This window comes from Kwoniella botswanensis, chromosome 1 (genome assembly GCF_036426115.1).
Source record: "Kwoniella botswanensis chromosome 1, complete sequence".
Lineage (NCBI taxonomy): Eukaryota > Fungi > Basidiomycota > Tremellomycetes > Tremellales > Cryptococcaceae > Kwoniella > Kwoniella botswanensis.
In genome coordinates this window covers 3,332,303-3,358,967 of record NC_088599.1, presented here as the reverse complement: position 1 = coordinate 3,358,967, position 26,665 = coordinate 3,332,303, and the positions used below count along the sequence as shown (strand labels likewise).

Below are 26,665 nucleotides of genomic sequence, written 5' to 3'. Positions count from 1 at the left end.
GTTATTTTTCTTTCCGTTACTTGTACTTTGCTTTCTACTTTATACAGTAAATAGATTATACATGAACGTTTTCATATATAACATATCCAGATATGTCATGCAATCTCTTGTGTTTTCGATCATAGCATTCATGCGTACATTATCGATACAAATCGTTACTTCAACTGACCCTCAACTCCTTGTCCTATTATGGTTACGAGGCATAATCGAATACTACCAATAACGCTATGGCTCCAACTAATAAAGGATAAAAGGCATTTTCGAGGTTGGATATGCTAGCCATTGCTGAGGGAGGCGGGAGAACAGGTTGAGGTGGGGCTATAACCCAGGGAAAACAACATAGTAAGTGTGGTATACAGTGCGAGTGTGAATTGAGCTTACGGGTAACGGGCAAAGCAGGTATAGACTGTACAGGTCGAGGCTGTATCACTGCACCAGATCCGACATGTTGACTTTGGATATTCACGTTAGCACCGCCACCTATATGAATGTCCATTCCATTACCGTTGGGAATTGAAGGTGCAGGCAATGAATGGGCATAAGCGAATATGGGGGGTAGGTAATGGCATTTCCAAGGTTGCCAAGGTGTACATCGATTGGTCGTAGTTGTGGTGTATCCATAAGGTAATCGGTATTGATATGGGTTTTGATATTGATAAGTCGGACAAGTGTTATAGTAATATTGAGGAGCAACTTTGTAAGTGTCAATTCGATTTTTACTGTAAAGCATGGAAACTTGAATATAACATACCATGTTGTGGCACAGCTGCATTACCACCTCGAGCATTGTCAATTTGGATTTGGAGGCCTGGACGTTGGTATTGGACAGTACGTTGCTGGGCAGGGTAGTAGCCTGAACATTTCGCAGTAATGATACATACCGTACGTGAGTTTGACAAGCTTGATGGTCTCAACAGATGTATAGAGAATTGCTCACCTGGCTGTTGTCTCACTACTTGACCGCCCACCGATCCAGCATTACTATACCAGCTCCATCCTCCACCGCCATTGGGCGATGCAAACCCACCTTGTCCACCCATTTGATACTGTGGAGCAGCCATCGGGGCGGGACCAACCCCATAACTACCAGGAGTGTTCTGTACCACCTGCTGTACTTGGATCTGAGACGGTTGTTGAACTGTCTGTGGCACAGGTTGTTGTTGACACCAAGGTACATAGGTACTTACCATCCCTGCACAACCCGGCATGACCCCGTACCCATACCCATATCCAAATGAAGGAAGGGTAGAGAAAGAAGGGAGGATGTTCCCTCCAGTCAAGCCCAATGGACCCTGGAGGATGATCAGGACCAAGCAGCAAAATAGGAAAAAAGACATCCATGCGTTTGCTGAGATGGTGGGAAGGGGCTGAGGAGCAGAAGAAGGTTTAGATGACGAAGAGGACGAGGACGAACTTCCCGATCCGGACGATGAAGATGATGGACGTGATGAAGAAGACGAAGATGAGGAAGATGGTTTAGAGGAAGAGGAAGAGGGTTTAGCAGATGATGAAGAAGACGACATGGCGAATGTGGCGAATGGTAGGTAGATAAGTGTAGAGATGAACCCTAAGATCGAGCAGAGGATGAGAATGATAGCTAAGGGATGTAGGAATGGAGAGGGTCCGGGAGGCGCAGGAGGTATAGTTAAGTACAAGATTTGAGTAGTCGTTTCAGTTGGAACAGGATGTGCAGGGTTAGTTAAGAAGTATGTTGGTGAAGGTTGTTGGATAGACCTGTAGGTGTGCTGATCCTGAGTGAATTGACGTTCGACCTTGGGTAAGTGAGTTTGAGATACAGCTTGGGTATTTACCTCAACTTTGAGTTTAGGGGGGGTAGCTGTCGAGGTCAAGGAGGAAATTAGAGCTTGTTGCGCAGTTGTGAGCGATAGGATTGACAGTAGAGTCAGTGTAAGAAGGAGTATCGGGAGTTTGCGTTTTATTCCAAGTTTGTGGGAGACAAACAACATGGGACTATATGTATATATATTCTTCTTACTTTGATCCTATTGTGGTCACTAATGCTAAATCGCCGATATTTCTATTGACAAAGCTCAGTGTCATTACTGGATCATCCTTTCTGAGCACGATGAGAAAGGATGTCCAGGGGCGTCGGTGTATGAAGGAGAAACGTCATAGACGCATAAAGCAGGATCCCTCATAGAGTTCGTTTCAGGTCTTGAGTCAGTCGCTATGAAGATCAGTACATGGCTCTCAAACAATGTTCTGTCATATTGTGAGTTGTATATTATAATACACCGAATGACACAGAACATACTGGATAACGGAACGTATATATCGCAAGGAGAATCAGTCCATTGCCTCGCACGTGCGACACCAAAGGACCAGAATTTGTCTCAATAGATTCCAACAGATTAGCTCAGGCCAGACCTCTTGTAGCTTAAATCTATCGACCTCTTTCGTTTAAATTACAGCAAAAAGTGAATATGCATTATAAACAAGTCAAGGAACTATCACATACTCCATTTTCTATCTGTAAAAGCCCATCTCACACATCATGACTACTACACGATGTCTATTGAAAGTTTCATCGAAAGAAGGGAAAAAGGAGTTCGAACAAAGTAATTTAAGCTACATCATATTTATTTATCTATCATAAAAATTAGTCTAAGCAGCTACTACCGGCCCTTCGTACTTGGGCATCTTACTCTGCCTATACCATGCCACAAAGACTACACCCGTGAATAGGATGTAGGCTCCAGTGAAGAAGTAAGAGTTTTTAGATCCAGTCCAATCTTCAATAGTACCATTACCGGTATTGATCAAGCCTGCTTGAACCGAGATACCGATCACTCCTCCAACTTGGAAGATGATGTTGGCGAAGGAACCTCCGACACCAGCGAATTCAAGAGGGAAAGCTTGGATGATCGAAGTGCTAAGCGATGTCAATTCAACAATCAGCCTCAAAATACCATAACTCGGATAATAAGGAAAAGGATGGATGTGTGATACTCACTTCATACCGATGAAAACAATCATACCACCAGCAGTACCGATGATCTGACCTGGGAACATGAATCTCCAGTAATCTTTTCCTGAGCCACCTTTACTGAAAGCGAAGAGCATCGATCCGGCGAAACATAACGCGGAAGCGACAGGTTGGACGAATCGAGGTTTGGTGATTAACCATGGCAAAGCTTGAGTGGATGTACCCACGAACAATGCGGTTATACCCATAGGAAGAAGTTTGACAGCAGTGAGAATGGCAGAATTGTGTAATGCTTCTTGGAAGTAGGTGGCAATCCGAAGTTGGGCACAGGCGAACCACATGAAAATAGCTGATGCTTGAAGGATCAAAGGGAAGATGTTGGGGTATCGCCACATGTCGTGAGGTAATAAAGAGTAACCTCTAGGCATGAATCTCTCCCAAACTAAAAATACACCAAGGAGAATGACAGAGACGACCAATGGAACGTAGAAGATTGGCGCATCCCATCCGTCTACCGCTGCTTGGGTGAAACCGAGGATGAACAAGACCAAACATGCGATAAGGATCAGTACACCACCAAGATCCATTCGTTTGAGCTTGGCGGCACCGGGTAAGTCTTCGGCAACTGCTTCGGTTCGAGGCATGAGGAACCACGCCAAGACGGCGAATGGAGCGATAATGATCCTGCAAATGTGATCCGGCTTTCATCAGCACACATTATGCCACACTGATCTTGGGTAGACTCACGTGATGAATCGGAAGTACCATCTCCAGTTAGCAAGAAGGAATATACCAGCGAGAACCTGTAAGAGAGCACCAACGTCAGCAGTCATTCAATGTCAATTCAGGATAGAAGAATGACCCACCAAAGCGATGGTGTTGGCCAAAGCACCAGCCATACCGAAAAGAGCGAGCTTCTTAGCTTGTTCAGCAGGATCGGGGTACATTTGGACTAAACATCAAGATTAGTATACACTTGAAGGTTTTTTTTTTTTTTTTTTTTCAATAAATTATTACTCACTGATCATATTGATTGAACTTGGGATGGTCAACACCGCCAATAGACCTGAGAACGCTCGGAGCACAAAGAAGGCATATTGGTTTTCCATGAACGAGATGATCAGGTAGAAGATGGCAATACCGATGAAACCGATGGTGTAGACCCTATGGGGAGGGTACAGATCGGCAAGTCGACCAGCGAAGAGCAGCGTGGCAGCGAATGCGAGACTATCATAGTGTTCAGCCTAAGATTAGCACACAACATACTGGATGACAAAAATGGGAGGGACAGGAAGAGGATTTTGGCCAAATAAGCTCGGCGGTGATCGCCGAAGAGCCACCCTACGCGCGTTATCGCTTGATAGCGGGATCAAAAGTGGCACAACCTCAATCGGCTCATTCTGCACCATTTCAAGACAGAAAACTCACGAATAAGTCCCCAAAATCCAAGCTTGATCTCCAGTCTTCACTCCGAGGTCTTCAGCGATGGGGGCCGTCATTAAAAAGGTGGCACTGACACCAGCAGCATCTATAAACATCCTGCACAGCCCCGAGAATGTCAGCGAATGACCGTAAAGTGGGGAAAAAAACGATCAAAATTGGTGCATGTGGGCCCATTTGACATTTTTTCGGGTATTTCAAAGGATGTTTAGGTTGTGTGACTTACGAAAGACAGAAACAGAGCAACAACACGCCTTTTCTCTTTGGATTCAATGAGGCTAAGGCGTTTTTGTGGTGATGTGGATGAGCTGTACCGGCCTTTTCCATGTCCGATTCAACCTTTCCCATCGTCGACTGTGCCGGTAGGTGTTCGTCGTCCACTCCGTCCGTGGACAGCGCTTTTTCCTTGTTGATCCCATTTGCAGCAGTCAGGTCGGTCAGAGTTGCATTGGCGTCGAGAGTTCTTGGGGAGGTTTCAACATCCTCGTCAGATACGAACGTGGGTGATCTTGAGAAATCGTTGGTACCGTTGCCTTGTACAGGTGATAAGCCATCTTGGGCGTTGGGTGCTGTGGTTCCAGCTGACATGGTTATATGTATATTCTTGACGTAGCAACCGGTGGTGTGATAGTGGGGTTTAAGAGTGGAAAAAAAGTCGACAATTATATATGGTAGACTTGTAGCCTTGTGATATGGTCTGTGCCGTGACAATTATATCGCACAAGCCTTAAGTGATGATGCGGTTGCGAAGATACGAAGAAGAAAAGAAGAAAGGTCAAAGAGTCAAAAGATAAACGTATATATATATATACATGGATCATGCTTGCTTTCATGTATGATCGATGTAGACCGAAGGGCAGGTTTAGCGGTCATCGCTTACAAAGAAAGATGAAAGGATGGGACCAGCGTGTGTACTATACTGTATAAAAATGGTTTGTAATACTGCATGGAGATGTGTGACTCGGTTTGAAATCTCACTCGGGACCGAGACCTTTAAATCTCACCAACCATCATAACCAATCTAGGTGACTTGCTGACTGCCCGACCTACTTTCCCTTGTTCATATGTTATCATTCAAGGTACACCTTGGGCCTTTCCCCCCAAAGGTAGAAGAAACCGACAATCCAATTAGACAGTCCGTTGACCGAAGGCTATGCAACTAGCTAAACAAGAATAAAATGATACGAGATAAACCTGCTTCGGGCTCGATTTGTAATCATAAATAGAGCATGTCTTGGAAAGGTAAACGTAAAAACGATCGAAGTAGTGCTTAACAGAGTGCAAAGTACGATTACGAAATACCGTCGGTGTAAAGGGGGTTACTGTACACCACACGCTACCAATTAGGTGAGATCGGACATGGATCTTGAAAAAAAAAAAAAACAGGAAAAAGAAAGGATTATTAAGCCCGTCGGTCAAAGCGGATCATCGATCACCGCAAGATCTGGGTCAGATCTACTCGATTAGTCATTATAGTTCCGGAAGTACTGTGCGGATCCGGGTGGAGCGTATGGCGGAGACCGCCGAATCTCATAGGTTTAGCCCTCAGTACCCTGCATCTATCTATAGTAGGATATAGAAGCAGGATCAAGGTATACAGGATCGACGATGGAGAGCAGGACGCCTTAACATCTGCAGCTTGACCATAGAGGAGGGACATCCTCTCGCTAGAGCAACGGCTAAATAGGTGTCAGAGATACTCAATCTCTGTGCTGTGAGCTCAACAACATCAAGCTACCGTTGGCTCTGTGGATCAAGTGACGTCACTGATATCGGTGGAGTAGGTTTCTTCGCTCCACCATGAAGAGGTCGAATGTTGTGCTGGAATCATTGAATCCTGCTCAGGTCGCAATAGCGGTCATCCAGTAGTTCGTGTCCTTGACAACAATCGACATAGCAACAGGGGCACGGCATCCACATACGCCATCGCTTTGATCACTCTGCACCGACGATGACAGCTCCTTCCAACGATAGTCTCCCCAAGCCGCCTGAGCCTCTCGCCCAGGCTATTCGGTTAATTGTGGCCCTAGCTTCGTTGAGCGCTACTTCACATCCACCATTTCTTACACCTTTTGCCAATGCCGAGCAATACAAGACCATATCGTCCAAATGGTTGACTTCCGTCTGTAAACTATTATCATTCGATCAAGGCAGATTACCACCCACGATTTCGCCTGAGGATGTAAAGGCTTCTGCAAATGATCAGAGGGATGAATGGACAGAGGATGAAGTCACTAGAATTGCAGGTCTACTAGTAGAAGCTAGTTTGGCCGCTGAGAATATCGGCGCGCAGAAGGGTAAAGAGGAGAAGGAGGGTACATTGAAATATTCACCTATATCAAGATATCTTTCGTACAGGACTCTTCAGCTTTTGGGTTTACCCTCTAAAGAGCTTGTCCCGAGAGCAGAAAACAACTTGTCAAACACCTTGTTCCATGCCTTGAAAGCTGCAGCGGAGAAAGAGAATCAGGAGAAAGTTGAAAAGGCGAGACAAGCTCAGTCACAGGGATGGGGTGGTGCTTTGGGTAGACATCTTGGTGAGTGGTTTGGGCCTGGCGGTTGTTTCTGGGGCGTGCCGTGAAACTCTTCCGCCTTCGGACCACCTCCCTTCATTCTCCTCTCTCTGTCTCCTTTTCGTTCCTCTCACTCGACTTTTTTTCCTCCTCTTCGCGCTCTTACCTCTTCGCCTCCCACCACTTCCCTTATTTTATCCATCTTCTGCACAATCAGCCAAGCCGCTGACATGTCTCGATCCACTAGCTACCGGAGCAGGAGTAGTGGCAGGCGGTGTACTACTAGGAGTGACAGGTGGACTCGCCGCACCAGCAATAGCAGCTGTCCTCGCACCTTTGGGAGTAGGCTCGATCCTCTCCGCATCTGCTGCTCCAGTCGTGTTGGGTACGTTGTTCGGTGTGGGCGGAGGAGGATTAGCAGGTAAGAGAGTGAGGGAAAGATGGAGGGGAGTAGAGGAATTTAGCTTTATTGAAATCGGAGATGGACACAGATCGACTAAAGAGGAATTGGACGACTTGAAGGAATTCAAAGCAAGGAAAGATCAGAAAAAGCTTGACCAGAAAGATCAGAACAACAATACGGAAATTGCTGGTGAGAAAGGAGAAGAATTACAAGGGGAAGTATCAGAAAAGCAAGCTCAAGATTTAGTAGAACAAGGTAGATTAGATATTGAAGAGAGATTGCTTAAATTATCTTTGGAATCTGGTACGAGACAATCTATATCTGTTGAATCTGGATCTGGAACAGCTAGTATACCTTCACCTACGAATAGTCCTAGAGCATCTTTGGATCAGGGTAAGGAAGAGAAGGATTTGACGGAAACTAAAAAACCACCTAGTTTGACTGTGAGTAAAGCTCGAATGATACATTACTATCTTCCGTACCTTCTTGGCGCGTCATATCCATTTCTCTGGTCGCTAATTCATGCTTCCTTATAGGCTACCATCGTTGTGCCTGGTCTCTTAACTGTATCACGAACAGAAGGTATCACAGCCTGGAGAGCTATTTGTTCTTCTGCGACTGCTTCAAACAAACTCATCTCTGCACCCAATATCGCTTCAGAGGATGAGGTTGTATCTTCTACTGTCAGCCAGCTATCAGGGCTGAAGGACGGCAGAGATGTGTATCTTTTGAGATTTGAGAGTGCTGCTATGCTGCAGACCGGTAGAGATGTGGATCTATGGGGTGAGCGATCTCAACCTGTATGACAGCGTGATATCAACACGACTGAAGTGTTAACGCCTTCCTCTTGTAGTGACCTCAAAGCTTAAAGGACTGGTCAAGAAAGAGATTATCAAACGAACCGTCCTCTCTGCTTATTTCGCTGCTGTCAGCTTGCCTCTGTAAGCCATATATTCAAGGACGCTGAGTTGAGCATTAAGATAAAACTGCAGCTGACAAATCGAGTCCTGTTTTCTGTGTCCAGCTCCGTCTACTCTATGGCGACCATGACTCTCGACAATACCTGGATGCATGCTGTTGATCGAGCTAAAAAGGCTGGTCGATTATTAGGAGAAGTTATCGAGAAGCGAGTCCAGGGTGAAAGACCTGTCGTACTTGTGGGTAGTCTGACCTTGAACGCCCTGGGATCATTGCATCATAATATATGGAGTTCGTCTCGCCTTTTCGATTCACTGATATGGTGTTGTTCGCTTTACTAGATTGGATCGTCAGTAGGAGCACTCACCGTGCTCCATGCCTTACTCTATCTCGCTTCTCTGCCATCTCCAACACCAGGGAAAGGCTCAGTACCAACTTATGTCGAATCTGCATATATGATCTCTTTACCTTCGGCACCCACGGCTGAGGAGTGGCAGAAAGTCAGGAGTGTCACCGGCAGAAGGGTAGTAAATGCTTATAGTGATGCTGATTTGGTATTAGCGGGAGTCGTCAGGTAAGTCTATACCGCAGATTCTCTTAGAAGTGTCTCGAGTTAGCGCGAATTTTGGGGTGTAGTTGCATGCATGCTGACTTGTGGGATCGTTGTACATAAACAGACTCCACGAGGTCGTCTCAAGGGCTGCAGTCATGTCCAACGGAATTCGAGTAGCGGGACTGGGACCGGTCGAACAGCCTGGAATAGAGGATATCGACGTCTCGACAGTTCTTAGAGGTCATATGGAAATACAAGCTAAGATGCCTGAGATCTTGAAAATTATTGATATTGACGCTTAAACCTAGTTCCACTCTTATTTATAGTCAAATTGATTGATAAACGTATAGATGTAATGTCATTGTCCAAGTTTCAAGATCATAAGATTTGATATAGAGTACTAACTGTCATACATTTTAAGATATAGAGCCTCATAATAGAAAGTACTACATGTGACTAAGCAAAATAGGTCAGAAAATTAAACAGCTGGCAAATTGATCTTCCGGGGGCAATACACCACAAGAACGGAATCGAATGTAGCCATCAGCCCGACTTTATACAATGAACCTACAGGATTGCTTATGCCACCTATCACGGTTCAGAGTAGGGACCCACGCCGAACGAGAGATATCCATGTTCAGTTTGTCTCCTTGTGCTGATCAGTCCTTTCAGCCCATGCTCTGAAACGGGTTTCGCAGCCTCGCTCAGAATGACAGAGAGGTTCGGCTTCTCTCAAAGGAACTATGTGTCTATGAAGGGTTATCGTTTCAGTGACAGAGCATGGACTGCAGGGAAGCTGCATGATATGATATCCCATGCTCCCCGTATATATACTCTGAATGGCCTTCATGAACTTGATCCCCTCAGTGTCAAGCGTCTCTTGCAATTCGCATAAAGAATCAATAACCTCTTCGTCGCCCTTATGATGGACGAAAACGAATTCAACCGCTTTTGGCGGGACAGTTATCAAAATGGTGCCAATCTGAACCAACTGGGTCAATCAGATGAGGCAAACAATGAAGGGTGGCAAGCCTACAGTCATTTCTAACCAACCGTTGCCAACCATCAACCAACAACAGGCATACCAGCAATGGTACATGCCTTCTGTATACCCTGCATTTGCATCCTCAAACAATCTCTCGCCTGGCGATATCCCCGTCCGATATTCCCCAGCTCATGTTGGGGACCCAAGCTTTCGACTCACCGGCAATTCATCCCAAGGGGTTGGGAACAATTTACCACAAATCCAGATCGACCCTGGAAATACCAACGACTCGTCAGATGAACGATTCTGGCAGCGGGTCATGTATCGGTACGATCAAGGATTACCCTACGGGTCGATGTTCAAGCAATCACCTGGGAGCCGCAACAAATAGTCAGCTTTCCGATGTCGGCACAATGTCAGCTTTTGATTCACCCGGCCATAATCAAGCGGAATGGGATACACTGGGTGCGGAGCCTGGACAAGGGCTAAATACTGACTTCTGGGATTTTCAGAGCTTATATCCTTCATCTGCAAAAGATAATGCCAATGACTACTAGGTAAGTGACCTAACGTTTCCTTATCTTGCTACTACTCGAGTCCAATGCACTAACGGCAGTTTGCCTATGCGATATAAGCTGAGCGAAGCTGCGTTGAGCGATGGATATGCAGGATCCAGTCAAGGCGAAGTGGCGAGTAAAGACGAAAATGGTAAGTCGGATCAACTCCCCTCGTGACCAGGACATACAATGATGTTGAAGGCATTTTCATCTCAGGCGGGTCAGAACATGAGTCTAGGTTCGGCAAGTACAAGTCACACAAATAACGTGGAAGACCGGTCAGAAGTCTCAAGCTTTTGATGTCCGAATGGGATGCGGCGAAAACGGAGCGAGATAATCTAGAATCACAATTTGCGTCAGATTCAATTGCCAGATAATCCACATAGACAATATAATAGTAAAAAGGGAATCCTCATCTGGTGAAGTACAAATAGCTTTTGTTCCTTGTGGTTAACTTTGAAAATCAGATCCGAACCCGAAAAATCGGAAAGATATAACACGTTATATCAGTTCCGCCATCAATCAGACCAAGCGTCTGCGGGCACAGATTGCTCGACGAACCGGGGAAACTCCGAGCTCGAATGTAGGTGTAGGGGATTATGCTGGCAGAGTTCACACAGAGTATTCTACTATGTTACGAGACACGAAACGGAAAACGGCGTATCTCGAAGAACTAATGAAACAAAGTGGTCATGTAAGCTCATCATCATGCGTCGTTAAACTCTCTTCGTGAGGAGCGTAGCGATATTTTTGTGAGCTGTGGCTGACCCGATGAGCTTTGCGCCTTTTTAACCTTTAGGATGATCCCTTTGTTTCTTTCGCGCGCACAGGATACAAACCGTATGATTGGAAAGGTATGTTCGATGTTTTGATGCCATCTTGAATGTGACCTGAAACTGACTGTGCTTTGTCCTCCCGAGAAGCTGATAGCGTGGCTTTGTCAACCATGAGAGATCGTATTGGGAAGATGAAAACGATAAATTCATCCTTAGACAAGGACATCGAGCTACAGGAAACGCGTCGGAGAACTCAAAACACTTCTGACAGGAGGTACGTCAACTGTAAGATTCCCTTGCCTTGCAGTTTACAAAATCAGCAAGGAGAGCAGCTGATAATCGAGCCATACGGTCTAAAAATAGTTCACAATATCAAGGTGATTCAGCTCGAGATCGACTTCAAAGTCACCACGATAACCTATTGGCTCACCTCGCTGATAGAGAAACAAGCTTGAGAACTCTGCGTTCGGCAGATTGAACAATTAGAGCATCGATCTTCGATTGCCGGCTGAATGCAGTGATAGGATCTCTGGAGGCCGTATTCGCCACAACCATGCAATCCATATTGATTCGGATAGAGGGTATCCTCTGTACTTGGCATCTTCAGGTCATGACCAAAACGGATGATAACGCAGCCAACCTTATACTATGAGATGTACCGACTTCGACAGGGTTCCTCGACTTACTGTTTCTCACTCTGATTTGGATCATTCCCATCTATCAACCTATCACAGCTGTGCCGTTATGCTCTGCAGCTGTGTTATTGTTGATATATCCTTTCTCTGACGACGCGACCTGTTTGGAAACTACTGCCACAAACGAGACCCTCGTGTCGGAGATCGCCGCCTTGATCTTCGCCAAAACAGTCAACCTACAACTTTTTCTCGGAACTATGATAAGAAATAGGAACTTCTTTTCCTTCTTAGACAGATCCATCATCCAACCACGTAAGCTAAGATGCCCGAAGAGATCGTACTGCCTGCCCCTGCGGAGTGAGTGACGCATGTGTCAAATCAGACCGCCTTGGGGACGATTTACTGATGTGATTTCCGTTTGTCCTACCAGCTTCCATGTCCATGTCCGTCAGGGGAAGATGTGTGAGCTTGTTACCCCTCAAGTAGCCAAGGGAGGTGTGAGGACCGCATACGTCATGGTAAGTCTTCTATAATCTGGCTTGTTCCCAGGCTCGAGCGGTTGTGGGCTGTACGCTTACCACCTGTCGCGATTGATCACTTGAAATGCTGATATGTCGCATGATGGTATCTCAGCCCAACCTTGTCCCACCACTCACTTCCACAGATGCTGTCCTCGCTTACAAAGCCGAACTCGAACGACTTGACCCTTCCATTCAATGGCTCATGACTCTCTACTTGCATCCTGATGTCACCCCTGAGGAGATTAGGAAAGCGGCTAAAGCTGGTATCAGTGGTGCGTATCTGAGATAAACCCGACTGGTGGTGAAACAGGACGATGTGACGAGTTGTGGAGTTGGAATTGCATGATGTCTGATATGAGCGGGTGTGGGTGTGGGCGAGCGAGATGATGGATCATTCTCATTTGCTGATCATACTGGATGACTGATTCTTAGGCGTTAAATCATATCCTCGAGGTGTCACGACAAACTCCAATTCCGGTATAGAAGATTACGGAGTGTACTATCCCGTGTTCAAAGCCATGGAGGAGGAAGGAATGGTATTGAATTTACATGGAGAAGTACCTAGTGATCCCGAGAAGGTAAGCGGGCGTATATACAACAACAAGCATTCCACATATAGATCGACTGACGGATAGATATCATCAAATACTTTTAGAACATATCCATCCTCAATGCCGAAGTCCACTTCCTCTCCCACCTGAAAAAGCTCGCCTATGATTTCCCCAATCTCCGTATCGTTCTCGAACACGCTACGACATCCAACGCTGTCGACACTGTCCTCTCCCTTCCAGCCAACGTAGCATGTTCAATCACCGCTCATCATCTCTATCTCACAATTGACGAAGTCGCTCCTCAACCCCATCATTTCTGTAAACCCCTGGCTAAAGAACCTAAAGATCGAAAGGCTTTGCAGGAAGTAATCAAATGCGGTAATCCCAAGTTTTTCCTTGGTTCAGATTCCGCTCCCCATCCTCTCTCGAGCAAGATACCTAATCTCACCCAGGACGGTCACAGCGTATCAGCCTGTGCGGCTGGTGTGTACACTTCGCCCATATTGATACCGCTCGTAGCGACCCTGCTGGAGAGTTTCGGTGCGTTAGATCAACTTCAGAACTTCGTCTGTGATAATGGTAGGACTTTTTACAAGATACCTGCCCAAAAGGGACAGGAGTTGAGACTGGTCAGAACACCTCCAGAGGAAGGCAAGGGGATAGTCAAAGGTACATTAAAAGGTGACGATGGTATTGAGGTTTTACCGTTCTGGACGGGTAAGAAATTGGAATGGGAAATCGTCAATTGAAGAAGTAAAAGGAGATGATAATCTATATGCATATTGTATACAAATTGAAAGCAAGGGAATAAGGAGTAAACATAGATATATCTCAAATCTCTAGTATATCTGATTCTCTACATTTCAGTCGTTGATGTTCCTCAATCAACGATGCAATCTCCATCGATATCTTCCGCTCGTATTCCCGTAAGATGAAAGGAGCATCACTTCTTCTTAGTTAATTCGAGTTGTAATTCCTCCCAGATACTCTCAGCGGCAATTGTACTTCCTTCCCTCGTACCGTTCTCAGCGACAATATCAGCCAACTCTTTACATCTAGCTCTCATCTTCTGTGCTTCGGGAGCAGCTGGTGTGGCTCCTACTACCCTAAGGAGAGCTCTGGTGAATTCAGGTTGAGAGATACCGGGACTAGAAGAGTGAAAAAGCAAGAACCGTATAATCAGTATTTCGGCTGAACTCGATAGCATCTACTGTATAAGTCTGATGGCACTCACGCAGCTTTGGCATTACCCCATACTCCATTATTGAAGTAAGACAATCTTCCAGCGAAATCATAGCAGTCTATCCAGGCAGGCATGAGGATCTGGGGTGTTCCGGTACTATCCCAATACTCTGGTCAGCTGAAAGGATACGCAACAGTAGCGTTAACCTGTGTTACTCACGCTAAACCCTCATGGTACGAATTACTTCCACCATGATTAACGAAACAAATCACATTACCAGTTTTCAATATCGCCAGTGGATCTGGTTTAAGCCAATCGACAATTTTCAATCTATCCACTTGATCTTGCCCATCATTTATATCGAAATGACCGTATTTCTGCAATTTCCATAATACCTGTACATCCTTTCTCTTATCCAATAAAATTCTAATGGAAATTAACATGTTATTGGCGAATTCGCGTGAAGTCTTATAATGAGTACCCAAAACAATCAGTACAGTAGGTCTTTTCATTACCCATTTATATAAATCCATATCAATACTTTCTAAAGGTTTGAAAGGTAAAAGTATCGGTCCACAGCATTTCAACCATCTTGGAATTTTACCCGGAATTTCTACTTTCTCATTTGATACGCACAAGAAATTCGTTTGGAGTGAAGACTTATTTTGAAACATTGGTAGGTTCCCTGTGAAACCGGATTGATTTCTTGCTTTGTTGAATAGTCGATGTCGCCCGTCGTATTTCAGAACCCACTTGGCGAAGAATATGAATGCGAGGGTGTTGAGGGTTCGGAGATACCATGGAAGAGGGTATGGATAACCTGTCCCGGGACTGCATGTTTCAAAAGCACGGACATATATTAGCAAGCAAAAGCCGCAGGATCATTGTCATAGATAGTGATCAAAGAGAACTCACCATGGCCATTTGAAGACATCTTTACCTTGTTGAGCAGTTGCCAGATCTTTGAAAGTATTCGGACTGAGGAGTATACACTTCCTTCCCAATTTCATTATAGCATCTCTACCAGGTTCAAACACTGCGTCGCAAACGATGAAATCGGGATCGAGGTCAGAGATGATCTGTTCGCACTGTTGAGCATAGTAGACGTAATCTGACGGCTCCTCCGCATGGAGGATATTGGTCATGGATAAAGCGAGTTTGATAGCTCCAAAGAAACCCGGTGGAGTGAATAAGTGTTTGAGTAGGCCTCCTGAAAAGTTCAATCGGGTTAGTAGAGTAGAACATGCTGTTAGGTGCAACTCAGTACAGTACAGTACAACGTACGACATCCGCTGTGCACTGTAGAGATAATCCTAGAACTCACCTTTTCTCCCATTATCAACCTCACTATCATCATATCTATCCAAGAAATGCTGAATCATCCCTTTACCCTTGATCGTCAAAAACGTCACATTGCCCGGGCATCTTTTCATGAGCGACTCGAACGAGCACAGGTAAATATCTAGATCTTCACCATGGAGAGATTGTAGTTTGTTGATCACTGATAGTTGTATATTCGCTTGACCCGCTTCGCAACTGATTATAAGAATAGATCAGGAGAGGGTGTGTGATTGGTCAACATTGGTCGGTTTTAGAGGGGGAGGAAAGCTTACCAAGTGAGGAACAGAAGTTTTGATCTTGATTTTAACATATTGCGATCCTACTATTTGCCTTTCTCAAGCTTGATTACGACTGAAATAGTTGGCCTGATGGAGAAACAAGGTCAAGTATAGGTCGATTATCAGATCAGTCTAAACTTTTATGTTCTATCTATCAGTATTTGAATATACTCGAGTATCTATATTTGGGATTTGCGAGGTATTCAACATATACCCACCATGATCTCCCGGCGATAATCTTCCTTCTATGGTATCTCACTCTCGACGAAAAAAAAGATCTAAATCCAGATCCGGGAGTCAGAGCGTATCGGATTATCGGCCATGTCTGTTTGTCTGATGTACCCTTATCAAGGGATCCGAGTAGTGTGTAAGTCAGTAGTACCTTTCGATCAAAGATGTTTCTATGAGTTATGCAAGTCTTACCGAACGATAAGGAATTAAAGCGACACACACTGTCAAAGATAACCTGATAAAGGGACTCACTTTGAGGGAAGCAGAAAGCAACAATGGTGCCTTCTTCTTTCAATCTTTCACTGTGATGTCCGTCCATTGCATGTATGCGCAAAAGAGATAAGGTCACTTGCGTAAACAAGTCGAAGTTCATAAAGGGATCAGTGGTGTTGCAAGGTCAGAAGAAAGGAGTGATCGATCACTCGGAGATTTCAAATACTCGCTTCGAAGGGTCGGTGAGAAAGGTACACCGATTAACAGGTAAACCTGAAACAATCATCAATGCTCTTTAAATCAAGTCAAATACTGAATCCACCTTATACTTCAGCTGTGCAAGATCGTGAAGCCGCCGGCCGACAAACAGCTTATGAGGAGATCGTGACCGATGCATATGACTCTTTCCCCTTGTCAGACATGAATCAACCTAACGCCATCACTGATGCAACAGTATATATATAGCCTTCAGACGATTAACGATCACGCCTGAATACCGAAATTGACACCTTGCGCCAAAGGCATCTTTGAGGAATAATTGACAGTTGCCGCCGACCATCTAACATACTGTTTCCATGCATCCCCACCGGACTCTCTTCCCCATCCCTATAAATCAACATTTAGCTTGGCATAGCAGAAGGCTGCAGGATGGCCGAGTTGACCGATCACTCACAGTCGATTTGTTACCTCCGAATCCTGCTCCAATTTCAGCTCCCGATGTACCTACGTTGACCTATAAGTCATGAGATAGATAAGCATATGAACGATTTTGTGTATACGTAATGAGAAACGTACGTTGACAATTCCACAATCACTTCCATCGGGACTTAACCATTTACCCATCGATTGGACATTCGAAGTGAACAGAGAACTTGATAGACCTTGAGGCACGGAGTTGTTGATTCTGCATCAAGGAGGAGACCATAGCAACATGAGCATAGGCCGTACGAGATATAAACATTGAGGTGGGGATAAAACCGAGGACTGGTTAAAAGTATCACGATACTCACTCAATAGCCTCTTCGATCGTCTCAAATTCCCTAACATACAGAATAGGCGCAAAGACCTCTTCGTTCCAGCACTCATCATCCTTTGATGGCCTGGCCACAACCGGCCATACCCAATTCCCCTTATCTTCTACCCCAAATTCACCACCTTCTATCCTTCCAGATCTCAACGTCAATATTTCTCCTCCACGTTCGGTTATACCCGCCAAGGTCTTTTCGTACTTTTCCACTGCAGCTTGGTTATGCAAGGGACCGATCAAGGTGGAAGGTTCCAAGGGATCACCAACGAGTAATTGGTTAGTTGGATGAGTGGAGTCGTATATCTTCAATAGACGGGAGAGGAATTCGGAAGAGATGGATTTATGCAACAACAATCGTCGTGTTGAGGTACATCGCTGACCGCTATTTGAGTTTCACCTGTCAGCAAGCTTACAGCCGAACTTCGTATAGACCTGAGCTTACGCAGTTCCGACAGCAGCAAACAGTACACCCTGCAACGCGAGTCCGAGGTCGGCATCTTCATCTACAATGACAGCTGTATAGTGGTCGCTTGAATCAGTATTGTATACCATGAGTTTTTCACATGGTGTACTGTACTACACTCACCGTTGTTTCCACCAAGTTCGAGGATGGTCTATCAATATGTCTACATGAGCTACTATCTAGTCTCTTACTAGTCAAAGAAGCTCACCTTTCCGAATCTATCTTGTACGGCTTTACCAACTTCCTTTCCTACCTTCTCACTTCCCGTGAAACTGACTAAAATATCGATCGTAGCAATTAGCCGGAACTGTTCAGCTCCATACATCGAGTGGTATATATATTCACTCACTCAAAGGTATATCTGTACTTCCCACAACAGCCTTACCCACATCCACCCCACCGCACACAAGAGCAGCAACAGCAGCCGGAAGTCCGTTCTTCTCCAAGACAGGTTGGATCAGCTTTGTGACTGCTATAGACGCAAGGGGAGTTGACGGAGCAGGTTTCCAAATGGTCGAATTTCCAGTGACGAGTGCGATGGTCATGTTCCATCCGTAGACCGCTACAGGGAAATTGAAAGCGGAGAGTATTCCCACTACACCCAGTGGGTTTGGGTCTAGAATGACACAGTAAGCATAACCATTCAGGTGGTCTGCAACAAGACGTAATTGAAAGGGACACTTGCTTTCGTAAATTACATGTTCAGGCCTTTCCGAAGGTAATACATTCCCTTTCATCGATCTCGATAATCCCGTAGCGTAATCGCACTGTGATCATATGTAATCCCATGAGTATCCTCTTACACTACGACGATACCAACGGTATGAAGTAGGGTAGTGAGACAGAGTATAGAGGAAACTTACGATATCGATGAATTCAACTACTTCACCTCTACCTTCACTTTTGATCTTACCCATTTCTAGCGATACCAGATCTCCCAGCTCGTCCACTTTGGAGGATAATGCTTCTCGGATTTGTCTCACGACTTCTCCTCGTTTTGGGGCTGGCATCCTTCGTACGATCTTGGATGCTTCGAGGGATGCTTGAATGGCCGAATGGGTCTCTTCGATTGATGCCTGTTACACAGATACAAGAACAGACAAGATCAGCAATCGAGCTGATAGTCATACAGCGCCATGTGTTGAAAAAGGTGGGAGGCAGGATTTGACAGTGCAAATGACATATCCAACTCACCCCTCTGACCCTTCCCAGGATTTCTCCCGTAGCAGGACACCTAGAGATCAATTCCTCCCCTGAACCTTTCCATGAAGTACCGTCGAAGCAACCAGGAATGGTGGTATTGGTATCGGTAGGTAAGTCAAGGGAAGACAGGATCTTGGATGCTCGAGCAGATAGATATCTCGTCTGTGATCGTGAGAGGCCCTTCAAGGTGGATGGGCGGAAGATGGATTTAGGTAGCATTGTGTATGATATGTACTATGTGTTCATGTCAGATTGGATATATAATGAGAATCTGGGGGTAGCTGAAGTACTCACTAGGTGATTCTAGTATATTTCAGTGATAGGGTACAAATGAGGGAGTGAATGAAATTGGGAGAATATCCTTTGTTGTCCGTCTTGGAAGCGGTCTTGCAGATTGATCGCGTTACTGGACGGAAAGCAAGTTAGAATTAGTAGTTATTACTGTGTGATATAGCTTGGCGGATGCTGATGATGACTATGCAAATGCAACGGCCATGTATGTGTTGAATAGATATATATATATGTCCAGAAGGATGAATGGAATGGAGTGGTTACTGGTCACTGGTCATTCGTTGTTGATGTGTCTGGGTGAGCGCGGTTAACCCGATAACCGAAAACACGTCCACAGAGCACACAGCACAGCACAAGCGCTTATCGAACAGCCATACAGTCAGATGCTAACAGAGTCCAGAGTGCAGCCCCAGCTATATTCATAGTCTGTCAACCTCATCCATTGTATACGATATCTCCTCATGGACTACAGGGTCAGGCGGTAGTATCAATGGTAGTCCATAGATGCATAGCATGTTCTATACAAAGACCGACTAGCGATCTTTCTTCCCTTCCATTTGCTCTTACTTTGTACAACAAAGCAGATCATAGAATACGAATACTACCAAAAGAATGTCGACATGGCATGACATGGCATGATGAAGAAATGCAATTGTAAATGACAATTCTGAGATTGTCAAATTGTCAAATTAATAAAAACCCACTATATAAAATAAAAAACCCATTTGTGTATCGTAAAAAATTAATCGAACATAGTTTAAATATGAAGATGATTATGATCTGATCAACAGATCATAGTTAAAGATATAATGATGACTTGCGCCTACAAGTCAACACTGAAGATTGTCAATGTAAAATGTAGATGTTCTTGTCATTGACGACAGTCCGTGAACGAATACGAACGTATTTACATGAAATCAGATCAAAATTGTTCTTTCCTTTCTTTCCCCTTTCATTCCAAAAAATCCATAAATTAGAAAGAAATACCTTGGATACCGTGAGCACCAGGCAAGTTTGATCTTCTAGATCTACCACCGTGTCTGGCAGTTAATCTCTTGGTAGGGGGTACATCTCTCTTCCTCTGGGAGACAGAAGTGGAACCGGTCGCACCAGCTTTGAATTGATCGTAGATGATGGTAGATTGTTGCTTTGAAGGCATGTTGGACCACGAGCTCAAGATGGTATCGTACGAGTCGGAAGATACATCAACGTAGAATGCTTGGTGGTTCCATAATCCCCATCGACCCATGTTGACGGTAGAGTGTGCCCAAGATAACCATGACAAGTTGTATTTGTTGGCTTGGTTGAGGATGTAAGAGAGGGTCTCGCCATCAGCCATGAATTCACCGAGCATACTGGGGATACCGTAGCCAGTCCATTTGTCGACATAAGCTTGTACACTCTCAGCGTATTGTTGGACGTTGGAGTCGTAGTCAGATCCCATCATAAGGTATTCGTGGAATGAGTAGACGACGTTGGTCCAACCGTATGTGCTTGGGTCAGTGGAGATGGATTCGTGCTAAATATCAGAGTGTGGTCAGCTTTGGATATTTCACGACTGCCAAGCATTTAGAAGGTCACTCACAATGATGATCCTATTGGCATCGACGGATCGAACGGCATCGTACAAATCTTGTTGAAGATTGTTACCATATGATCCGGTAGGTTCGTTGATGACGTCGAAAGCAGCAATAATAGATTCACCAAGGTAGTGGGTGGCGACCTTCTTCCAGATTTCACCAGCAGCATCTCGTTGACTTTGACCATCATCAGTGTTCTCTGAGATGGCAGAGTAAGAAGCTTGTTGACCGGCCCAAATGTGGAAATCCAAAATCACGTAGATACCTCTTGATTTTGCTTGAGCGACAGCCCAATCGAGATGAGTGAAAGCATCATCTCTCCAGTTACCACTGGCATCGTAAAGATTTCTGAAACCGAAAGGAAGTCTGATAACGTTGAAACCGATGTTGGCAATGTTGTCGAAATCATCTGATGTCAACCAGTTATTGATCCATGCTTCCCAGAGGGTGTTGGCCTTATCGGTACCGAATCGAGTTTCCAGGGTGTTAAGAGGGAATCGATCAGGGTTGGTGGAATCGGTTATACCACACATCCAATCTTCCCATACTAACCATCCACCGATGTTGGTACCTCGGAGCACAACTTCGTTTCCGTCGCTGTCGACAATCTTAGATCCGCTCGTCTGGAGATAACCAGAAGAGACAGATCCGGAGGAAACGGAGGTGCTAGCAGACGAGGTGGCAGAGGTGGTGTTGTTGGCAGAGGCTGACCAGGATGATGAGGTAGCGGTGGCGGTCGCAGTGACAGCAGCGGTGTTGTTGACAGATGACCACCATGAATCTGTTTCAGTAGCAGAGGCGGTTCCCCATGTAGATGAAGCGGTGGCAGAAGCATTGGCGGATGGTGATCCAGCCCAGAGCCCACCACCGATCATACTGGTGGAGGTAGCAGTAGCAGTATCAGAGGCGGTAGCAGTAGCAGTATCAGACGAGGTAGCAGTGGCAGTAGCAACAGCGGTTGCGGTAGCAGTGACGGTGACTGGGGGAAGCAGAGCGTGATTAGTATAAAGGGTTGTTTTTGTTAAATCTTGAGCGACTTACCACTCGAACTCGAACAATCTTCGTCATCCGAATCATCTTCAACTTCTTCCACTTCTGTGAAAGTCCATTGCTGGTTGGTATTTCCGTCGAAACATTGCCAAAGTTGGATGAGGGTACCATCATCGGATTTACCATCGGTGATATCGAGACAGAACCAGTCATTCCATTTTATATTGTTTCCACTGACGGTGTACTGCTGATTGGTGTTGTATGAGTAACAATCCCATACTTGAGGTTTGTTTCCATTCCACCATCCACCATCGGGGATATCAATACATCGGTTGGTAGCGGTATTTTGTAAATGGGAACCAGTCCATTTCCAAGTAGTATCATCCTCATCACAATCCTTCAATACTACCTTTGCACCATTCCAATCCCCCTGTGTAGCCAGACACTTGTTGGAGAAAGAGTTGGACGATACTTGATATGTGACACCGTCTTCTGGAGCGGCAAGTACTAAAGAAGGTAATAAGGAAAGGAGAGAGAATAAGGTGAAGGTGTAGGTTATCGAGGATGCTGACGACATTTTCGGTTGTTTGATTTGTTTTTTGGGTGATTTATAGGTTGCGTCGATCGGGAAGAGTACCAGACTCTATATGGAAAGAAAAGAACGTGGGGTCGTGAAAGTAGACTGCAAGTTCGTAAGAGAATTGGTGACGTGAGCAAAACCGTTACAAATCGTGATTGAGCGTTGAAGTGGCAAGTGTAATATATGCTGGATGAGAGGGTTGTCGTGAATAGGGGAAGGGGAATGAAATTGGATAGATGAGTGGAGAGGGAGGAAGGATGGATGAGAGAGGAGAAGTGAGGAAAGAAGAAGAAAGAAGTGAGGAAAGAAGAAGAAAGAAGGAGGAAAGAATGAATGAAAGAATGAAAGGAGTCTGGTGATTTGCAGGTTATTCATATGATACTCACAGTGTTTGACTGACGGAAGGAAGTTGAAAGGACCCCAAGGGAACAGGGAGAACCAAGAAAGCGGACCGAGCGTGCTTCTGGTTTCTTTCTAATTCTCTATTCTAGTCGATTCCTTTGTCCTCTCCCTTTGATGTGTCAAACGTGGAAATGGGTTTATTGTTTGTGGGTCTGTGCGTTGATCTGTCTGTATGTAGGTGTGTGGATGATCACTCAATCGTGGTGATGATCAGCGTGGAGTGTATAGAGTCGAGCTAAGAGAGAGTATATGGAGGGTGTTCGGATAGAGAGATTTACAAGACAGATTTAGTTGAAGGAAGACAAGGAGGAGATGAAGAGATAGAAGAAGAAAAGAATATTTGTATGAGTTGTGTCTATTCTGCACCACCTCATCGACGTGAATTACTTTGCTTTTACTGTGCATCTGGTTCTATCCTGCTATTCCAACCCAATCAACCTAGACGCCTCAGTAGTTTACCGTTTACCTTACATCAGGGGCGTTCCCATTTGCTCTCACTTGGCTCATCATGAACGATGAGATATGTTTACGCGTTAGTGCTGTGGTTTGTGGTGTGTGTCGTCACGTCAAGCCTCAGTTATGCACGTCGATTAATGGAATGTCACAAAAAGAAATCATTGATTTTCAGGGTTTCTATCGACGTTTCAGGTCCCTTCTTCCTCTCTTCCCATGCCCATGCTGCTTTTATCCGAAATCAAAAAACCCAAGATAGAAAACCCTGAAAGTCAAGACTCATCAGAAACTCAAAAGGACGTGATTTATTTTTGGGATTTGGCCTGCGGGTGAAAAGATGAGATGCGATGGGAATGGAATGTAAACCTATAATTATGTAAAAGACACTCACTCAGCCCAGTCACTGCGATTGTACACACGTCTCCCTCCCAAGAAGTTGGAGTGATGACCTTCAAGGCCTAGAAGTCAAGAGCCAAGAATAGGCGACGTGAAAATCAGATGATCGACAAAAACACAGCAAAAGACGCGATCAGATGAAACAGCAATACGGTAAATACCAACAAACAACAATAAAAAGAAGAGTCGCGTTTTGAGTTGTCTCGTATACCTACCGAATTTTCTTTGTTGTTGTCTTTTTGACTGATCAAGAGTACGAGTTTGACTTTGGAATCCGACTGATTGGCCGATCGGTCAAACGACAGAGAAAAAAGAGAAGAAGCAAATTCATTCCGAAACGTCGAAACGTCAAACTGCTACCAATCTATCACCCCATACCGTACCATACATTCGTTCTGATATATTGATCACCCTGTTTCACCTTCTCTCGAGTACAGTGATCTCTTGATACAGGTACTGAAAGGTATGTATAGCAAGACCACTAACACCATGCATGCCACTAATACCAGCTACGATGACAAGAGGTCCAAGCTCAAAGGCACTCTACACATGGCGTCTCACTTACTTGACCCTCGGACCCTTTGTGACCTGTCGCTTGGATCACCTTACAACTAAGACAAAGAACAGGAACAGAGGAAGTTGGTTCAACATACAGTATACAAACAACAAACCAAATGACCATGACTGACAACACTCACGGAGACGCTCATCGTACATGCAAGCCTGCACGCATAGTACGGAGCAGATCACATCACTCACTTACTTCTGATCTATGCATGTTATCAATCGACCATACTCAGATGTCGGTCTGTCATCATTCAGTATCACCGACCAGAACTGACACTCGAACACACCCAGTCATCCTTTCAACCTTCTAGTCCATCCTCAGCACCGCACCGCTTTCGTCAATTCTTGCTACTCGGGCTTACAACTTCCTTTAAGGAGTACAGCTGAAGATTGATCATCCCAGTCAATCATCATCCTACAATCCAGTAAATCCATTCGACCACTCTGATCGACTCCAGACCGCACCAGACCAGCTGTTCAGAACTGCAGATTGAAGCTTGGGTATATCTTAGGGGGTGAAACGTTGTGCCTCATACCCCAGTAAGTGAGCATTGACCTTGTCTGCGCCGTCGCCACCTTCTGCATTTCCCATACCGTATGACAAACAGCGTCAACATCATTTCTTCCTTCTGACTATGATCATATGATCAATACCCTATACCCATCTTCTCACCATCCCATTCCCTCTCATCATCACTTCAGCAGTAGTCGAAACGATCAAGCGCCGGTCGCTTTCGCTTTCTTGGCTTTCTTGACTTGACGACCATTCTACTTCAAAGTCCTTGACAACCTAACTATCCCGGATCTTCAAGCACCAGCTGAGCTTGGACTTTGCAGATTCCTCTCTATTGGAAATCGAAGTTTTTATCTTCGCGAATCGATTTATCAACGAGTTTACCTCTGACGTTACTACTGTATACCTGTAGAAGATTGACAGCGGATTGGGAAACGGGTGATAAGGATTCCGAGTCACCACGATGCCAGATCCATTCGGTTCATTCTCTTGGATCTGTGAGTAGACGATCTAAGGGTTGAGACGATATCCTTTTATGAACATAGTCGTCACCAATCAGATTGATATTGATATAACCCATATCCCAACATCGCAGGTTCTCACACGGTCTTACCGCAATGTAATCTCTTATTCTCCCAAATATGGAACGCCGATCCACCATCACTCACCAACCTATTCCCAGACTCTTCAGAGTTCTTCACTAATTACAACGTAGTGAGTTGATCCTCCTCTCCGACCCACTCGGTGATCGACTGACTCATTGTATTGCATCACTTTGTGAAGACGGGTGAGAGCGCAAGGGAAGATCCGGTCGTTCAGGTCGCTCGTTCAGATGCTGGTGTAGGTGTGGGGAGTAACTGTGAAATCGCCAGAGTGGGACATAGGGGATCACCAGGTGATATAGGTGAGTTCAAATTTCATCTGCTCACCAGATGTCATGCCGTGTGTGATAAGAGCAAAAGGGGCGATTTCGATACAACCAGTTAATCATTAATCTATATCAACTTACAGCTCTCATCGTCCTTTCCGCCCTATCACTCCTCCTCGCCATCTCACTATCAGTCCACGCCTCGAAGCGAAAAGCTGCTGTGGGACATATCGAACTTCGTTTCTTCCTTTTCCTATACGGGGTCCATTCTGCCCTGCAGATCATAACGATGTCATCCTTGTTGGAACAAGGTTCAACAGCTCTCTCGATACTTAGCAGTATACATGTCGCCTTGATCGCTAGTTTGTTTTGGATTTTGCTGGGGAATGCTATTATAGCGACGCAGGTGGTCGAGTGAGTCCTCATGAATACATCATTTGCTTGCACGCGGTATAAACTGAAACATTTTGACTGATGTACATTCAGAGACGGTACAGCAGCTGCCATAGCACCATTATCGATCCTTGCTATCTTATTCTTCATACCTACCTTATACATCTCGTTGGATACTTCTCTAGGATGGACCAACGTATTTGAAATTTCGGGTGACGACGTAACGTACTTGAAGAATATTGCCTTATTCATATTGACCTTGTTATGGCCTGCCATGTGAGTATCCAGCATCGAAGATGGTAGAAAAGCCTTGTCGAAAATGTAGAAGCTGACTACAATATCGTTCATTGGGGTATTCATTTGGTAGTGCTGTGGTCATTTATACAGTCTTGATGTTATATATCACCTTGAATACTTTGAGGGAAACCAAACCTGCTCGTGAGTGATGTCTGTGTTTTGACCAAAGGTATACAGTATCCCGAAAAGCCAGCTTACTGAATTGCGATCTATACCAAATCAGTATTATACCTAGGCGCTTTCATCCTCTTCGCAGTTGGGCAAGTAGTATTCTTCCTAGTCTCTCAGCCATTATGTGATGCAAGTCTTCTTTTTCATCATCTCTGCCAATCCCTTGCCTTTCGCTAACAGAATATACAATCGTCTGATATCGTGACATCAGGCGTCAAATGGAAAAGTGAACAGTTCATTCCTCTCTACCCTAATGGAAGCAGGATCAGTAGGGTTGATATACCTCGCTTGGAAGAGTATAACGGAAGATGATTGGGGAGAAGATGTTTATGGAGCATATCACTAGATAAACTTAAAACGATGCGAAAAAAGGGGTTAAGGGGATATACACGATTGAGATCATACTACAGCGTCCATGTTTACTG

The 26,665-nt window shown here is 45.0% G+C and overlaps 9 protein-coding genes across 9 annotated transcripts; 4 read left to right on the top strand and 5 right to left on the bottom strand.

Annotated features, from left to right (window-relative positions):
* Positions 1–193: 193 nt before the first annotated feature.
* Positions 194–1,967, bottom strand: L199_001288 (uncharacterized protein; the record flags this gene model as incomplete). The annotated part of the gene is made up of 4 exons (XM_064887043.1): positions 194–318; positions 382–693; positions 752–853; positions 938–1,967. 4 exons carry the CDS (start codon positions 1,965–1,967, stop codon positions 194–196), a joined length of 1,569 nt encoding a protein of 522 aa, XP_064743115.1.
* A 658-nt stretch (positions 1,968–2,625) lies between these two features.
* On the bottom strand, positions 2,626–4,975 carry L199_001287 (uncharacterized protein; the record flags this gene model as incomplete). The annotated part of the gene is made up of 7 exons (XM_064887042.1): positions 2,626–2,893; positions 2,975–3,631; positions 3,695–3,750; positions 3,814–3,899; positions 3,969–4,174; positions 4,376–4,486; positions 4,614–4,975. 7 exons carry the CDS (start codon positions 4,973–4,975, stop codon positions 2,626–2,628), a joined length of 1,746 nt encoding a protein of 581 aa, XP_064743114.1.
* Positions 4,976–6,338: 1,363 nt separating this feature from the next.
* Positions 6,339–9,076, top strand: L199_001286 (uncharacterized protein; the record flags this gene model as incomplete). Its single annotated transcript, XM_064887041.1, has 7 exons — positions 6,339–6,924; positions 7,148–7,746; positions 7,840–8,086; positions 8,157–8,244; positions 8,328–8,460; positions 8,563–8,795; positions 8,899–9,076. The coding sequence occupies 7 exons, from the start codon at positions 6,339–6,341 to the stop codon at positions 9,074–9,076; spliced, it is 2,064 nt and encodes a 687-aa protein (XP_064743113.1).
* Positions 9,077–9,699: 623 nt separating this feature from the next.
* On the top strand, positions 9,700–11,570 carry L199_001285 (uncharacterized protein; the record flags this gene model as incomplete). Its single annotated transcript, XM_064887040.1, has 7 exons — positions 9,700–9,811; positions 9,967–10,224; positions 10,429–10,467; positions 10,784–11,010; positions 11,116–11,170; positions 11,240–11,366; positions 11,456–11,570. 7 exons carry the CDS (start codon positions 9,700–9,702, stop codon positions 11,568–11,570), a joined length of 933 nt encoding a protein of 310 aa, XP_064743112.1.
* Positions 11,571–12,049: 479 nt separating this feature from the next.
* On the top strand, positions 12,050–13,548 carry L199_001284 (dihydroorotase, homodimeric type; the record flags this gene model as incomplete). Its single annotated transcript, XM_064887039.1, has 5 exons — positions 12,050–12,084; positions 12,158–12,245; positions 12,361–12,520; positions 12,681–12,826; positions 12,904–13,548. The coding sequence occupies 5 exons, from the start codon at positions 12,050–12,052 to the stop codon at positions 13,546–13,548; spliced, it is 1,074 nt and encodes a 357-aa protein (XP_064743111.1).
* Positions 13,549–13,742: 194 nt separating this feature from the next.
* L199_001283 (uncharacterized protein) lies at positions 13,743–15,633 on the bottom strand (the record flags this gene model as incomplete). The annotated part of the gene is made up of 6 exons (XM_064887038.1): positions 13,743–13,947; positions 14,034–14,138; positions 14,202–14,813; positions 14,898–15,192; positions 15,307–15,518; positions 15,596–15,633. 6 exons carry the CDS (start codon positions 15,631–15,633, stop codon positions 13,743–13,745), a joined length of 1,467 nt encoding a protein of 488 aa, XP_064743110.1.
* Positions 15,634–16,528: 895 nt separating this feature from the next.
* L199_001282 (uncharacterized protein) lies at positions 16,529–18,957 on the bottom strand (the record flags this gene model as incomplete). Its single annotated transcript, XM_064887037.1, has 11 exons — positions 16,529–16,651; positions 16,719–16,778; positions 16,841–16,949; positions 17,056–17,454; positions 17,515–17,587; positions 17,659–17,686; positions 17,744–17,811; positions 17,885–18,151; positions 18,221–18,302; positions 18,399–18,611; positions 18,730–18,957. 11 exons carry the CDS (start codon positions 18,955–18,957, stop codon positions 16,529–16,531), a joined length of 1,650 nt encoding a protein of 549 aa, XP_064743109.1.
* A 1,045-nt stretch (positions 18,958–20,002) lies between these two features.
* Positions 20,003–22,176, bottom strand: L199_001281 (uncharacterized protein; the record flags this gene model as incomplete). The annotated part of the gene is made up of 3 exons (XM_064887036.1): positions 20,003–20,548; positions 20,615–21,588; positions 21,651–22,176. The coding sequence occupies 3 exons, from the start codon at positions 22,174–22,176 to the stop codon at positions 20,003–20,005; spliced, it is 2,046 nt and encodes a 681-aa protein (XP_064743108.1).
* Positions 22,177–24,974: 2,798 nt separating this feature from the next.
* Positions 24,975–26,586, top strand: L199_001280 (uncharacterized protein; the record flags this gene model as incomplete). The annotated part of the gene is made up of 8 exons (XM_064887035.1): positions 24,975–25,008; positions 25,107–25,225; positions 25,295–25,415; positions 25,523–25,793; positions 25,866–26,048; positions 26,140–26,210; positions 26,293–26,369; positions 26,452–26,586. 8 exons carry the CDS (start codon positions 24,975–24,977, stop codon positions 26,584–26,586), a joined length of 1,011 nt encoding a protein of 336 aa, XP_064743107.1.
* Between the last annotated feature and the right edge of the window lie 79 nt (positions 26,587–26,665).